The sequence below is a fragment of the Aedes aegypti genome, chromosome 1 (genome assembly GCF_002204515.2).
Source record: "Aedes aegypti strain LVP_AGWG chromosome 1, AaegL5.0 Primary Assembly, whole genome shotgun sequence".
NCBI classification, from domain to species: Eukaryota; Metazoa; Arthropoda; class Insecta; order Diptera; family Culicidae; genus Aedes; species Aedes aegypti.
In genome coordinates, this window is record NC_035107.1 from 147,608,609 (window position 1) to 147,625,884 (window position 17,276).

The 17,276-nt window shown below is 38.8% G+C and overlaps 1 protein-coding gene across 2 annotated transcripts in view; it reads right to left on the reverse strand.

The window, feature by feature from the left end:
* Positions 1-1,544: 1,544 nt before the first annotated feature.
* LOC5575288 overlaps positions 1,545-17,276 on the reverse strand; it is a 156,681-nt gene continuing 140,949 nt past the window's right edge. Inside the window, exons 2-4 of one of the 2 annotated variants that reach the window (XM_021850565.1) lie at positions 6,948-7,228; positions 3,032-3,482; positions 1,545-2,903 (exon numbers count right to left, since the gene is read on the reverse strand). In XM_021850565.1, the coding sequence (XP_021706257.1) occupies positions 1,835-2,903; positions 3,032-3,482; positions 6,948-6,951 (1,524 nt within the window). In that variant the 5' untranslated portion in view covers positions 6,952-7,228 and the 3' untranslated portion in view covers positions 1,545-1,834. Of the gene's footprint in view, positions 2,904-3,031; positions 3,641-6,947; positions 7,229-17,276 lie in introns of those variants that run through there. The other variant, XM_021850559.1, reaches the window with a different exon arrangement.

Here is a 17,276-nt window from a genome sequence, read left to right on the forward strand (position 1 = left end):
GAAACCAATTAACCTAAATCTCATATCACAGACAAACAGACGTATCACTTAGAACAATTTCCTTCGAAATCCATCGCCCATTTCACACATGCGGTGGGCATGTTGCACGAAATACGATTATGTGCAACGATGTCTGCAGATGGCACTAGGTGCAACATTGGAAATTTAAAATGACTGTTTAAAGTGTGATCGATGGAAAATTCATAAGGGTCACGTCAGTTTGTCTGTGCTCATATGGTACGCACAATTCTACGCGGATTCCATCTTCGAAGTGTTAATTCGGAACCCACATGGAGCGACAGCTGTAATCAGTTTGCAGGAGTGGTAGACCCTATGGATTTAGATCCCTAGAAGCACGCAAAACTCAAATCTAGTAGGTCTACTGTGTTGGAAAAGCTGTGTGCTATGTTTTTGGACAGAGAATGAACCTGGGAAGCGGCAGGTAAAGTGTACCCATTTTCAATCATGTATCAGCGAGCGGATGTGAGAGCTCGACTGGCGCACGGATGAAAAGGATAATTGGCCATCAGGAATTCAAAGTGTATCACGTATCGCTTCGTGTTATATTTGTGTTTGGCGTCGGTTTTGTTTGCTTTCATAAAAATAGTCATGATGTGGCTTCATGGTTTCATTTAGCTCAGGAACTATCCTCATGCTCTGCCTACACTTTTTTTTCTTTCCTCGTACGCTACCCAATGAAGGGTTTCCCCGTGCTAGGGGTATGTTTGTGGTTAATTAAGTGCCTTTGTTTAATCTCTGGTCTGGCGTAGTGGATGTGAGCGTACCGGATGAAGACGAAGTCAAAGCACACTTGGATAATAGATGTACATAGCAGTATAGTTGGGATGGTAAAGTAGGCGGTGGTGTTCCATCTGAGGAGTTAATGATTGTTTTGATGATGAAATAGTACTTACAAGGCTACTTTTCTGTTTTTGGTGGGTTCGTTCTCTGTCTGGTAACTATGCTTAATTCGACTTTGTAGCTTACTATACAACTAGTTGGACATCGAACGTCTGCAGCATGGTTCATTGAGGTGGTCAGTTTCACATGAGAATTGTTTCACTTAAGGACTTTGGGCAGAGGCTTATTCCTACGGCAGCAGACGAACTCTGGTAGAATTAGCTGAATTGCTTATCAGTGTACTCATAATGAGTTTTCAGAGAGGTTGAAAGGTTTGATCTTTTTGTTCATCGCAGATTAAGGTGCAGAAGTGGCGAGGAGCTGGTAGATGTCATGAAATCGTTAGCGTCAATTAAAGCTCCGGTACCCGATGGTATCCCGAATGTTGCCTTGAAAGCGGCAATTACCACGAATTCGGGCATGTTCTGAACCAGATGAGATAATCTCCTCGGATGTATGTAAGCGACAGAAATCGGTGCTATTATCTAAGGCGAGGAAACCATCAGATGTTCCGTCGGCATATAGACTATCTATCTGCTACATACGACGAATAAGCTGTTGGACAGGTTGATCCTTAAAAGGCTAGTACCGTGAGGTGCGGGCGACCAGTCTAACAACCAGTTCGAATTCAGGAAATGTATATATACTCTGGATACAATCCAGTATGTCTTTATGTCAGCCAAGGCGGCAGTTTAGCATAAAAGGTAAAATAAAGAGAAGGTAAGAATAGCAAGCAAGTACCGGACCCCTAGTGAAAAAAAGCTCTCAGAATCTGGACACAAATGTACTATTATTGGTGGGTTAGTCAGCTTCAGTTGCCTCCGTAGAATGTCCAAAGCATCCTTATGCGACACATTTTCCCATGCGAATCATGTAACCCCATTCGCACACTGCATTCCGCACTCCACGGTTATCCCACTGCACTCGAGTTGATTTACTTCACGAACAAATCCTTTAATGTTGAGCACAGCGATGAGTCACAAGTATCGTTAGAGTCGTCATCATCTGCCTTTCCAAACCAGCTGGACGACGATGAGGCTTTTTTGGACTTAGCCGAGGAATCCTTCGAACTGGATGATTTCTTTGAAGAGCCAGAGCCCGTGATGAAATTCTCGATAGCGTGTCCAATCATACGCGCATCCACAATCGCACTTCTACCGTCCCACTTCAACTTGCTCAGCGGTGACCGTGACTCCTTCGCCTTTGGCTTTGTCGAATCCCCTGTTTTGGAGTCTGATTTGTCACGCAGCTTGTCTATTGCTTCCTTGGCGAATGATACTGTAGCGTTAGGAGATTTCATGGATTTTCTCCGTGCCATCGGTTGATGTCGTTTGGCAAACCATCCCGGCTCAACGGAAGATTTCTCCTGCTCAGTTGCACTCGAGCTTGACCCAGTCGCTAATTGCTTGATATTGTGATACAGGGAAATGTCAAAACTATTGGATCGATTTTTCTTTAGATTGCTACCGCTTGCTTCTGGAGGGATTTTAGTGATGGATTTAAATGATGATGATGATTGAGGAGTTTGAGGGGTTGGATAGTCTTTATCACCACATCTATTTATTTCAGTTGCCGAAGAAGCTAGGGACGATAGAAGAGATATTAGGTCAGTATTTGTACAGACTATTCCCGATATGGTGGTTTTTGGTGACGCGCTAATTTGTTTCGATAATGACGCTGTTGCTGGTGTTAGCGGGGCAGACGGCGAAATAGGCATTTCGGACGCGCGTCTGAACGACTGAATTGGCGGCAACGTCGTACCCACAAAATCCGAATAACGCCTATTCGTGTAACGCATCGGTGAACTAGAACCAGCACCAGCTTCATCCAGTGTTTGAACTTCACATACTTTCTCATTGCTCGTATTCCATAACTTCATACGCGCCTTTCTAGCTTGTACTATATCATCCATTATATCTAATTGTAAATTGTGTATACTACCTCTATGATCTGTTGACGGTGGTGGGCCAGTTTTGCTTTCCCGACGAGAACTTGCTGCGGATCTGTCGAAAAAGACAAATTTGTGAATTATCATACTATAATGTTCATCGTCTGTAATAGAGCATGTATAGATCACTTTAATAGCTAGATGTTTATCAGCCTCGATGCCTTGTATTCTTTGAAATCTTACCTCTGTCCAGCAGGAAGCGCAGCAATCGACTCCCGTCGGTTGCGGCCGAAAAGTGTCGGTGGGACCTTGCTGATTGTGACGACAGAATGTCTCCGTCCGCCCGGTTGCGGTGCAGGTGAACTGTACAAGGTGGCCAGGAACGCCTGTTCGCGGGGCGATGGACCGGAGCCCTCTCCACCACGCTCCGAGAGGCGTCGCACTTGGCTGGCCGTGATACCGCTGGTGCATGGCGGTGTTGGCAGGGAATGTTTGCGGGTTTCACGGGGATCACGCCATGGCGAGAGGAGATATGGGTTTTCGGGTGAGTCGATATCTAAACTTTGCCGCGGCGACGAGGTGTGACTTATTTCCTCTTCTTTCTCGCAGTTTTCTGATTCTTCCACCACAATCAACGGCTCCTGGTTACTGGTACTAGGCGCATGCGAAGATCGGCGTAATCTGAAGAAAGAATCTATGAAAAAAAAAATAAAAACATGAAACATAGCGTTGGCGTTGCAGGAAAAGAAAACATAGGAAAATATGCTTTTTAACCGAAAAGAATACGAAGTGAAATTCTGAATCCACTAAATTTTAGCGCACCTAGTTGCAAAGCCAAATGACAGTATCAATAAAATTATACAAAATAACACTAATGGCAGTGCCGGATTTGGGCCTCGGGGGACCCGGATCAGATTTCTTTAAGGGACCCTTTTTACAAAACAAGCCGAAAACGCCTAGCATTGAAAAGTTTAGTTTTATGAAAATCTCTGAAAACTTCAGCAAATTGTAATATTACTCGAATTCGACCACACACATCACTTCGTGAATTTTACGTACATAAATAATCTGTAGCAAATACTTGAAAAGACTTACATAATAGATTATTAATTTGAATTAATAGTGAATCGCCCTCAATCGCAGTGTTATGCATGCAAGCGGGCAGCAGCAGCAAAGACGAGCAATGCGCGTACAAGGATTAGTGGGTCCTAGAAGCAGTAAGAGGCGTTTTCTGGTTGGCGTATCAACATCGCTACTAAGATACGGTGCGCTAGCTGGGGCACGACGCTACTGACCAAGCTGAATCGGGAGAAGTTAAACATCGCGTTCCGACTCATCACCAAGCGAATGGTGTGCGTGTACAGGACTATATCGTCGGAGGCGACATGCGTAATCGCTGAAATGATCCCGATCTGCATCATCCTGTCCGAAGACATCGATTGCTATCAGCAAAGGCAGGCGAGAAAGTTGGCAAGAATTCGTTCGCTGGCATAGTGGCAGCAAGAATGGGATGCCTCCGAGAAAGGAAGGTGTACCCTCATGCTCATCCCGAATCTATCAGCCTGGGTGAACAGGGAGCACGGAGAAGTGAACTTCCACCTGTCACAGTTCCTAGGTCACGGCTGCTTCAAGCAGTATCTGTATCGATGTTGTCCTGTGTGTATGGAGATTGAAGAAACGCCAGAACATGTTGATACGACTGCCCGAGATTCAACATAGTACGAAACACGGCGGCGGCTGCTTTTTTGGGTACTTCGGCGTAGAAGGTGTGGTACACGAATTGATAAGCGATCCCGACCTTTGGAATATGATGACCAACATGGTAGTGCAAATAATGTCTGCCTTACAACGCAACTGGCGAGCAAAGCAGCGAAACGAGACGCAGGGAGCAGCGCTAGATCTCGGGTTGCTGGGGCGCTGTTAAACCGGAAGTCAATATCCCACCGAAATCGGCACTCGACAAGTCAGTCTGTTTATGAGAGGAGACCATCGGGCGAGATCAGAGTAGGCTTAATCAGAGTAGGGTAAATGTTAGATTGTGAGAAGTCTAACGATCACCATCCTAAATGCGGCCTACAAAGTATTATCCTAGATCATCTTTCGTGGTCTGTCATCTGTAGTAAACGAGTTCGTGAGAAGTTCTCAAGCCGGTTTCGTTGACGGCCGATTGACAACGGACTAGATTTTTATTATATGGCAAATCCTGCAAAAAATCCAAAAAGATTTCAGGCGAACTAGTTCGTTTGAATTTATCCGGGGCTACGACAAGATGATAAACTTTCGTGCCTGTTGTTCAATATCGTTAGAATGCGTTATGCGGCGAACCGAGTTTAACAGCCGGGGTACGATTTTCACGAGATCCACTCAATATGTTTGCTTCACCGATGATATGGACATTGTCGGCCGAACATTCAAAATGGTGGCGGAGCTGTACACCCGCCTCCAACAGGATGCAGCAAAAGTAGGACTGTTGGTGAATGCGTCCACAAAGTAGGTGGAGCCGAGCGCTACAGAGCTCGCTTAGGTGGAATAGACGATAGACGGGATATTTTCGAGGTGGCCGACAATTCGTCTACCTTGGATCCTTGCTAACGGCTGATAATAACGTTAAGCTAGGTATGCTCTTTCGCTCGAGAAAAGTAAAAATTTCTGCCCAAGAAATTGTCAAGAAATTTTCTAAAATGAGCTCCATTTGAATTGACATTTCTTTTCAACTGCGTACGGCGATCAAAGAAAAATGCTTTTCTTGAGCATTTCTTGCAAGAAATTTCCCACGCATTGAGATAGGCGATTACTTTTCTGTTGAAGTTCGCTTTAGCCGTGAAATACGGAGGCGCATCATCGGTGAAAGTCGGGCTTACTACACCAAATGTACCATGTACAAGACGGTTAAAAGATTGGTAGTCCTCTACGGGCATGAAACGTGGACGATGCTCAAGGAGGAAGCTCCTGCAAGCAAGGACGATTTTTGGTAGTGTGCAGGAAAATTGTGTGTGGCGGTGAAGGATGAATCACGAGCCAGATAAATCGAGTTTTGATCCCAGATTTCAATGGAAGAATTTTTGGAAAATGAGAAGATCAACACAACACTTTTATAAGCTTCAACGTTATAGGGGAAGACGGGGTAAGACCGCCCGCCTAAGCAATTTAATTCATATGTCAAAATCAAGAATTAATAAATCCTTTTTCGACGCAGCATGCCGTTTTTTGAAGCTTTAGGCATGATCAAAAAATATCACAGGTGTTGTATTTGTAAAAAATATTTATTTCCTGACGCTTGAAAAAGTGATGTCTTATCAGGATTATTTTCAGCAACGGGGTAAAACCGCCCACCCACGGGGTAAAAGCGACCACCATGATTTTCGTACATAATATTGCGAAAAAATGTATCAGTTCGCTATGATTCTCAAAAGTATAATCTTTTATGAATTCTGCATTGATTAACGGGGATATCGGAAAAAAATAGGGTTAATTAATTAGAAAAACTTAGATATATACTTATTTCCACCATGAGACACCCAAATTTAGGAAAAATATGTGGATTTGGCTTGTATTTATAACAATATTGATTTCATTTTACTTGAAAAGTAATGTAAAACGTAGTTACAGCTTTTAAAATGATTTAGACATTTTATGTGGTATAAATTAGGGGTGGCGGTCTTACCCCATCAACAGTGGTCGGTTTTACCCCGCTTGCGCAATTTTCACAACTATGACCTCATTTCAAAGCCAAATATTTACAATTCCTAATTCACTTCACTGAAGCATATTTCACATTTCTGTTGATGCATGGACGGGTAATTTGTTATGATTTCATAAAAAAAAATCCTTTCCGAAATGCTTAAGTGAGCATCTGTTAAATTTAGATCAAATTCAATTTCGACGAGCAGAAACTTTGTTTTTGATATTTGTTATGAAAAATTTAATGTAAACATCATCCAAAATGGTTCGGAATGTCAAAAATCTTGTGTTTATGGAAAGTGCTTGGTGAACTTTTAAGAAAACCGCCATTTTCATGCCAAACTGAAGGTGGTCCGTCTTACCCCGGCGGGCGCTCTTACCCCGTCTTCCCCTACAGGAGGGAAGAGGTATGAAGACTCTCAATTGTTGCATGACACAATTAATGAATGCACGCCCCCCAACGAGCAATTATCCTTACCCATTTTGATTCCGTCCGCGGTGTCGATTTAACACCGCTTATTCAACACCTTCTCGATACTCTCGATTTCGTTGTGTGCACTCCACGTTTTCTTTTTTGTCTCACCAGTGTTCAGGAATTGTCCGAGTTTGCCTCGTCTTAGTATATGGGCTTACAGAAATTTGGCATGCACTGAATTGTTAGCAGTTGTGTATGCGATTAAATGTTCCAGAGGTTTTTCACCAGTTGAATATAAAACTTGTAAACCAACTATGCATTTGCACACAAAGAAATGTATCCAGCTGAAAGAAGAAAGAAAAAATGAAATAATTAGCGGAAATTTGTAATTATAGGGTTGTGTAATACGTTATATTGTAATGCAAGTAAATAGGGTTTAACGAAGGACGCGTATTTTGACTGTCTTGATTAGCAGCTCAGGGGGGCCAGATAGCCGTAACGGTAAACGCGCAGCTATTCAGCAAGACCAAGCTGAGGGTCGTGGGTTCGAATCACACCGGTCGAGGATTTTTTCGGGTTGGAAATTTTCTCGGCTTCCCGGGGCATAGAGTTTCTTCGTACATGCCTAACGAAATACGCATGCAAAAATGGTCATTGGCATAGTAACTCTCAGTTAACGCCTCAACCGGCAGTTTCATTTTCGATATTTTTGCACCATTTTTTTCTCAAGTTCTCAAAAAACTCTTCTAGTTTTAGGATCTGAGTCGATATTGATCATTGGTCATCTGGTTTTCAAGATATTCCATAATTCCTTAGGGGACCGACGCGTAACCAGAACCCCGCGTTAATTTCTCAGGCTGCAGAATTTTAACCGTATTCGGATATTCACTCTTCGGAACAATTCATTCGTCTTTGAGTAATGAGCATTTAGGTTTCTGGTACCACGCTGACCAAATAGAGATCTTGAAAACTTCAAAAAACATCGTATCAAAAATTTTCGGATATCTCCAAGAATTTTTAATTGATTTGTATGATTTTTTCACAGTAGCTCCCTATTACCTGACATCATATACACTGATAGGCAAAATAATGTGCCCACCTCACCAGTTTTCGAATTTCTCTCATTGATTTGGTTCAAATTAAAGTTAACACACTTAAATCTTTTTTTAATTTTTATTTTTGATATTCTTTTGAAGTTGCACTTACGAAAATTTGATAAAAAAAGAGTTTTACTTGAAGAAAAAGACATTATTCCGTCGATTTTCACGAGGCTTCCTACTCCATTCCATGAAAAACACCCCCAGACCATCACATTTCCTCCTCCATGATTCACCGTTCCTTGGATGTGACGCTCTGCACCACACACGAGCCCGCCGCTTTCGGTTAAACAGCTCGAGCTTCAGGAGTGCTTAGGGTGCGGCTTATTTTTCAAAAGTTCTTAAAACCAAAAATTCGTGTGCTCTACTGAATTCAAATCACATTAAAAGAGAAACCTCAAAATCTGAGCCAAAAATATTAACATATAGAGGTGGCGCAAGCGTCTTGAAGTAGAATTTTCAGGTTATAAAAAATGACAAGTTTGTAAAAACTTTGTTGAACACCAAATTTGTCTAAAATCAAAACAAGTTTTAGTTAAAAGTAATTTATTCCAAATTTTTCCTCATTTTACTCAAAATTTCAACTCTATTTGACCATAACTTCATGATTACTCAACCGATTCCAAATCTTTTCACATGTTTTTGAAGCTAATTTAATTGTTTTCAAACCTTTCATATATCACATTTCACAAAAAAAAAATGTCTTGACCAAGTTATTCAGCAAAAACTGCACAAAAACATTATTTTTTAACGAAAAATGCTAGTTTTGTCAAATCTTTGATAGTTAAATATTGTCTCTTAAGCTGAAACTGATTTTTATCATTTGTTAAACCTTTGGGATGGACTTTGCAACAATTTTTAAATAATTTTGAAACAAAATTATGTTTGCATATGTTAAAAAGTATATGCACTATTCAACTCGTAATTAAGGCAAGATGCTTTACATATTTAAGTTTTATAGAAAAAATGCTATTTTCGGCAAAAAAAAACTTAAATAATCCAAAGAAATTTGATTTTTTCATTGAAAAATCATGTTTTTAGGTAGTTTTTGTTGAATACCTAAGTCAAAAATATTTTTTAGAAGAAAATGTTGTATGTACAGTTTGAAAACAAATAAATTTGCTTAAAAAGTATGTTAAAAGATTTTGAATCGATTGAGTTTTAATGAAGTTGTGGTCAAACAAAAATGATTTTTTTAGCAAAATGAGGAAAAATTTGGATAAAAGTATTTTTAACTAAGACAAGGTTTGATTTTAGCCAAATTCGATGTTCTAAAAATTTTTCATAAATTTAATTTGAAAGAAAATGGTGCTAAAAGTTCTGAAATCGGTTGAAAAATAACAAAGGTATGTTTACTTAACTGCAGGTCATTTTTTATAACTTGAAAATTCGAAAATTCACCTTCAACACGCTTGCGCCACCTATAAATGTTAATATTTTTGGCTCAGATTTTGAGGTTTCTCTTTTAATGTGATTTGAATTCAGTAGAGTACAAGAATTTTTGGTTTTGAGAACTTTTGAAAAATAAGCTGCACCCTACGCTGCATCCAAGGAACGGTGACGCATGGAGGTGTGATGTGATGAAATGTGATGGTCTGGGGGTGTTTTTCATGGAGTGGAGTAGGAAGCCTCGTGAAAATCGACGGAATAATGACGGCAGATTCCTACATCAACATCTTGCGGGAAAATCTGGAGGTTTCGCTGATCCAGACGGGCCTTAAAGAGAAATTCATGTTTCTCTAGAACAACGACCCGAAGCATACTGCCAAGAAGACCATGTCTTTCTTCCGGTCTTGTCGGATTAAACCGCTGGAATGGCCTGCACAAAGCCCAGACCTCAACCCCATCGAGAATTTGTGGGCGATTCTCGATGCCAGGGTTGACAAGACTGGTGTTACCAACAAAAATAATTATTTTGAGGCCTTGGAGCGCGCCTGGGAAGAACTAGAACCACAATACCTACAAAACCTGGTGAAAAGCATGCCGAAGCGCCTCCAGCAAGTCCTTAAGGCCAAAGGAGGACACATTAACTATTAAATTGCTTTTTATTTTTCTTAAATCATCTTTTCTGGGGTCAAGAAGGAAGTGGGCACTTTTTTTTGTCACTTTTTTTTCAATACAAATTGATTTTCTTTTTCTTCAAGTAAAACTATTTTTTTTATCAAATTTTCGTAAGTGCAACTTTAAAAAAATATCAAAAATAAAATATCAAAAAAGATTTAAGTGTGTAAACTTTAATTTCAACCAAATCAATGAGAAAAATTCGAAAACTGGTAAGGTGGGCACTTTATTTTGCCTATCAGTGTAGCCCACATTTTATTTTTTTGATTGATTTTAACAAAACAAAATGGCCGCCAATGACATTTTATATTGAAAATGTCGGTCCCTCAAGGAACATCGGAATATTTTCAAAACCAGATCACCAATGATTAATATCGACACGGATTCCTAAACTTGAAGAGTTGTTTGAGAACTTGTGAAAAAATAGTGCAAAAATATTGAAAATCAAAAAAGTTATAATGATTTTAATATTTATTTTGCGGTTAAATATGGAGCTGCTGGTAGAGGGGTTAATAATTGTGGAAGTGCTCATAAGAATACTAAGCTGAGAAGCAGGCTCTGTCTCAGTGGGGGCGTAACGCCAGAGAGAAGAAGAATTAGTTGCTTTTCCCCGTATAACAAAAGTACTTGGGCAGTATCGTTTTAAATATAATAATGACAGTCAGCTATAAAATTTTAATTCTTATCAAGATTTGCACTTCGTTACACCTTGAAAAACTGTATAGATGGATCTCTGGATCAGATTGCAACATAAAAACTCGTTCGTAATCGTTCAATTTGTTAAAATAATCTGAAATTATTGAGACAAAAAATCTTGATATATTGCCTATCTTTCGGAGTTTCACTCAATACCAGGCATTTCAGAATTCGTTCTCAATTGACTTTAAAGCATGTTGATTTCACAAAAAATAACAGAATAAAAGCAGAACTATACATACACCTTCTTAAACAATCACAAATTTGATTGTGATTCTAAAAAAACTTGATAACATATATTATGAGTAGACTGTAACAATAATGATGAAATATTGTTTCCTCTTAAAATTAAGAACCTACGCCACGTGGTGTCTTCATCTATACTCTTACAGTTTATGTGTTTCCCTAATGGGTCCTTATCATGTGGTGTCGTAATTTCCTTCCTGTCAGCAAATACATAGACGAACGTATCGCGCTGCCCAAGCTGGTGATTCGTTCTCGATAGCTACAGTGAGAGGCAAAATAAAGTGCCCACCTTACCAGTTTTCGAATTTCTCTCATTGATTTGGTTCAAATTAAAGTTAACACACCTAAATCTTTTGTGATATTTTATTTTTGATGTTCTTTTAAAGTTGCACTTACGAAATTTTGATAAAAAAAAGAATTTTACTTAAAGAAAAAGAAAATCAATTTGTATTGAAAAAAAAGTAGTGACAAAAATAAGTGCCCACTTCCTTCTTGGCCCCAGAAAAGATGATTTAAGAAAAATAAAAAGCAATTTAATAGTTAATGTGTCCTCCTTTGGCCTTAAGGACTTGCTGGAGGCTCTTCGGCATGCTTTTCACCAGGTTTTGTAGGTGTTGTGGATCTAGTTCTTCCCAGGCGCGCTCCAAGGCTTCAAAATAATTATTTTTGTTGGTAACACCAGTTTTTTCAACCCTAGCATCGAGAATCGCCCACAAATTCTCGATGGGGTTGAGGTCTGGGCTTTGTGGAGGCCATTCCAGCGGTTTAATCCGACAAGACCGGAAGAAAGACTTGGTCTTCTTTCCAGTATGCTTCGGGTCGTTGTTCTAGAGAAATATGAATTTCTCTTCAAGGCCCGTCTGGATCAGCGAAACCTCCAGATTTTCCAGCAAGATGTTAATGTAGGAATCTGCCGTCATTATTCCGTCGATTTTCACGACGCTTCCTACTCCACTCCATGAAAAACACCCCCAGACCATCACATTTCATCACATCACACTTCCATGCGTCACCGTTCCTTGGATGTGGCGCTCCTGAAGCTCGAGCTGTCTAACCGAGAGCGGCGGGCTCGTGTGTGATGCAGAGCACCACATCCAAGGAACGGTGAAGCATGGAGGAGGAAATGTGATGGTCTGGGGGTGTTTTTCATGGAGTGGAGTAGAAATCCTCGTGAAAATCGACGGAATAATGATGGCAGATTCCTACATTAACATCTTGCTGGAAAATCTGGAGGTTTCGCTGATCCAGACGGGCCTTGAAGAGAAATTCATATTTCTCTAGAACAACGACCCGAAGCATACTGGAAAGAAGACCAAGTCTTTTTTCCGGTCTTGTCGGATTAAACCGCTGGAATGGCCTCCACAAAGCCCAGACCTCAACCCCATCGAGAATTTGTGGGCGATTCTCGATGCCAGGGTTGAAAAAACTGGTGTTACCAACAAAAATAATTATTTTGAAGCCTTGGAGCGCGCCTGGGAAGAACTAGATCCACAACACCTACAAAACCTGGTGAAAAGCATGCCGAAGAGCCTCCAGCAAGTCCTTAAGGCCAAAGGAGGACACATTAACTATTAAATTGCTTTTTATTTTTCTTAAATCATCTTTTCTGGGGCCAAGAAGGAAGTGGGCACTTATTTTTGTCACTACTTTTTTTTCAATACAAATTGATTTTCTTTTTCTTTAAGTAAAATTCTTTTTTTTATCAAAATTTCGTAAGTGCAACTTTAAAAGAACATCAAAAATAAAATATCACAAAAGATTTAGGTGTGTTAACTTTAATTTGAACCAAATCAATGAGAGAAATTCGAAAACTGGTAAGGTGGGCACTTTATTTTGCCTCTCACTGTATGTACCGCATGCAACAGGTGTTATTTCGCCTAAGGTGTGCCCTAATTGGTACTACGTGCTATAGCTAGTAAATTTAGTTATGCGCAAAGGGGAATGTTGACATCAAATTGATAGTAGAATACATGAGATATTCATTCCATTATATTTTCAGATAGCTATCTTTATAAATTTAAGATTCAAACTACTGTGAATCCACTAAATTTTTTGTAACTGTTGTAGTATTCGTTCACCTGCAACATGGTCAACAACTGTAGGCTCTCTTCTATTTGTAGCGTTTCGTGGCGAAAAGCTGGCCACAAGTTCAAATTGCTTTTGCTACCCTGCAGCCAAAATCCCACGCAGCGATAGATTGGCTACGTGAAGACAACAATTAGAGTTGGCCTGTTGCAGCTCATCAGCTGTACGTACGGTGGCTTAATTAACTCGTAATGGAATTGAAGACATCATGCATATTACATATATGCAGTGTAAACGCTAGCCAGCAATGTTTATTCTTCTAAATGGAGTGTTGATTTGATATGAGTCATTTGGATAGAATAACATTCGGACTATGATGAGTGGAAATTGACAAACAACATTTGCTTACCGTGGTGAAATCCGGACGGTACCAATATCCGGACACTCTAGTTATATTAGGTAGTCAATTAGAGTTAAATTAAATGGCAAATATGTTTGGTTTTTATTCACTCCGTTAATTATTAACAATGCTTATAACTTTACATTTTTTTTTTAAATCTAGTAAACATCGTCAAATAATTAATAAAAATAAAAACAAATAATTTGTTCGTGTTGAACACGGTGTACTATATTTATTCCGAAAACTGACAGCTACTTGACGACGTCATTCCTATCCACCTCGAACAAATTTTCAAAAAAATTGATCTAGTGGTCCGGATGGTATATGGTACGATAGGAGTGACGTCACATGTTTTCAACCAAACTTGATGTTTACATCAGTGAAGAGCCTGCCTTGTTAATTTTTTATGCCGTGGTGTTGAACGTCATTTCGCCGCGGTCTGACTCCAACTCAAGTTTTTACGATCGATGACCGCGCGAACATCGTTCGATTGAAAGAAAAGTTTGTTAACTATATTGTATAGCAAGTTTTAACCAGAAGTGTTTAAGAAAAGATATTTCAAAAATTTGGTGACTCCTTTTTGTGTGAATAAGTTAGAAATACATATTTATCGGCGCTTCTAGATACTGTCCGGGATTACGAGCCAGTGTTTTAAGATCCGGACATCTTCTAAAAGACCCTGGTTTAATTAGTGTAAGTGAGTTTTGTGCAAGAAAAAATAAGAGAAAACTTAAAAAATAGCTATTTGTAGCTTTGTGAGTATTCAAAATTTAACTCGATGTGAAATAAATAGTGTTAACTTTCATAATAACAGTTCGAGCCGCAACGATTGCAGTTCAAGCCACACGCTCCTCGGCTCAGGTAATCAAACCACTAATATTACAAACGTGCTATTTATTTTGACATTATAGGGCAAACGCAGACATCAAGCTTTTTAAATATTTATATTTTATTGTGTATTGATATGATGTTCATTAAAATTAAACGAATATTATGTGCTATTACACAGATGTCCGGATTTTGATTCATAAGTGTCCGGATTTAAAGACATCGTTTGCATCAGTTGTCCGGATTTATGGGCAAGTCATGCTCAAGTATTTGAATGGTTTTCATGTTAAAATCATGGTTAAAATCATACTTTTTACGAAAAAGCTTATCAGTAGCGTGAAGATCTTGAGTGAAACATGGTTTGAAACAATATTACATTAAAGGTATTCTAAAACAACACCTTGATATTAGCATTTGAACATTTGTGTCGACTTAAGCGTCCGGGTATTGATGCACCACGGTATTCTTGGAACTCTGTTGCGTAGTAATACACGTATATCACGATTTAGTGGACCCTCGATTTTATGTACTTCGATTTTATGGACATTTTACCTCGATTTTATGGACATTCAAATTTCATGTTTCATTTTCTAACTTTTAATCAATTTTGGAAACGCGTTCTGTGAAGTAAACATGTGTTAGTGGCTTTCCATTCAGTGCACTAAGCTAATAAAGTGGTGGGGCCCGGTTTCATTACAAGAAATATAAATATACAACAAAGCCCTAGCAAGACCCGATTTTTTTCCTGTTTAGGATGAACCACTGGGACCAGTTTTCTTCGTTCTTTTGTGGTAACCCGTCTCCTCTGTTTAGTGCATGTTGTTCTATTCCATTACTAATGAGAAATAGTAAAGTAGTGGGTTTTGATACAATTAGCTCTCTCCACAATTTTGCAATGAGCCTATTTGGAAAAAGAGGGTTTGCAAATGCTCAACTTTTCCATGACATTTATTTACAATCGAATAACTATTTGACAAGGCTGATTTACAAGTGACATAACAACTATGAGTTCTAACATTAAGGTGAAACAGCATACAATCGCAATTCAATAATAATGTACTAGAACTTTAAATGCACAAATCTGGCAGGCACAAAGAAGTATCAAATGCCTGTGCAAGCACCTTTTTTTTATTTGGGTTTTGTTCCATCCAACGAACATCATTTATGTAGAGGGACTAGGGGAATAATGAACACACGGAGCGAAATGGATACGCCCTTATTCTCTGAGAATATGCATATTTCTTAGTAATTTTATATCTTTTATGAAATCTGTATATGAATTGTTTGACGGTTTGAAAGTTTATTTATAGCTTCAATTGTCCTTTGCAATTTGATTTTAAGTTTAATTTAGTATACATATAATCGAACAGGTGGAAAAATACTTTTGAGCAAAGTAACGAATCAATAGATATTTTTTCTTGCTGGTGTGATTGACACGCTTATTATTAAAGTTTTATTCACTAAATACTACGTGAGTGTTAACTTTGCCCCGATATCTTTTGACCAGTCTTGTTTTCGACCTAATTTTCTATCTCGTTTTATTGACATTTCTATGATTTTTGTTACCTTGAATGAATGCAGCACATTGTATCAACATCAAGCTTGATAATCATACCGTTCTGATTCATATTACGGACAGCTTTTAATTCCGGACACTCTTCTTTGTATGGGAAACATTTCACATAAAATGTTTCAATTTTTGCCGTTCCAAAGTTTGCACTTTTGTAGCTCATTCTATTAAGCTTTTTTCATCGATATCTATGAATATTAACATTGCTCAACTGCACGTTGGTTTAATTGTTTGTCATGAGCTGTCCGGAATTTGAATCAAAGTGTCCGGAATTCAATGCAAAATTAAGGAAGTGCCCGAAATAAGAATCATGGAAAGTCCACACATTTGTATTTATTAAAATTAATCACGTTGCGGAATCAAAATCTTTAAAAAAAATCTTCGCTCACAATTCGAAAGCTAAGTGTTTCCAAGGCTCTATAATGCGGAGGAATCATACAAACTGATTTATTGTAATGCTTTTTGATCAGTTTTACTCCACTGAGGCCTCAAGTGTCCGTACTATGAATCAAAACGGTACATATAAAATCCCAGAGTTGTCTGTCTGTTAGTAACGCTTTGAAATGTTTCACCGAAATATTTATTGAACACACACACGACGACTAGATTGATCATGAAGTTGTGATCTCCAAAACTTTCGACGAACCCGCAATTACACCGTGTCCAATATATTCTCATACACTTTTTCTTTTCTTTGGTATAATTTTACTGAATGTAGGATAATCCAATGTTTTAGTATTTCATTGTAATCTGGTAGTATTATACCAGCGTAGAATAGCTTGTTTGATGAATTAGAAAAATTAATTGCTATGATATGTGATGAAATGTCCATTGAAGTCGTGTTTTGCACTTAAAATTAGTTTTTGATCATATTGGTCTGGTTTACAAAGTAAAAATCAGAGCATTCTCAAAATAGTTTCAAAAAACTTTAAGTTAATTATATTGCGTTTTAAAGATAAATATTGATAAAATTTGGTGAATAGATGTGCGATAACTGTAGATTGAAATTAGGCTCTGTCTATGAGCGTGCCGTTGGAAATATTTTTCGTAAAGTCTTGAGTTGATGAAATAAGTTTATAATTGAAATATTTCCAAAATATTTCCTGTAGTGAATTAGTATTATAACCCCTTTTAAAAAATATTATCACCAATGATGTCAGTTAGACGAGCGCGAAGCAACGTTATCTCGAATTTGTATGAGAATATACTGGACACGGTGTACGTTTTTCGACCTTAAAGCTCGACCAAACCATATATCAAGATGTTGGTACAGGCTAGTACGATCAGGAGCAGGCATTGAAAATGCTCAGTTCATGAGCAAAGTTCAGCCCATTTTAGGGTAACTTGATGCTCATCGAAGGGGTAGGCCGTGATTAGTCAAACTCGTTGAGCGTTGACGATCATTGATCAACCCACTGCCTGATCAGCACAGATCAGCAATATAAAACTAACTGAGCATGGCATCCCAT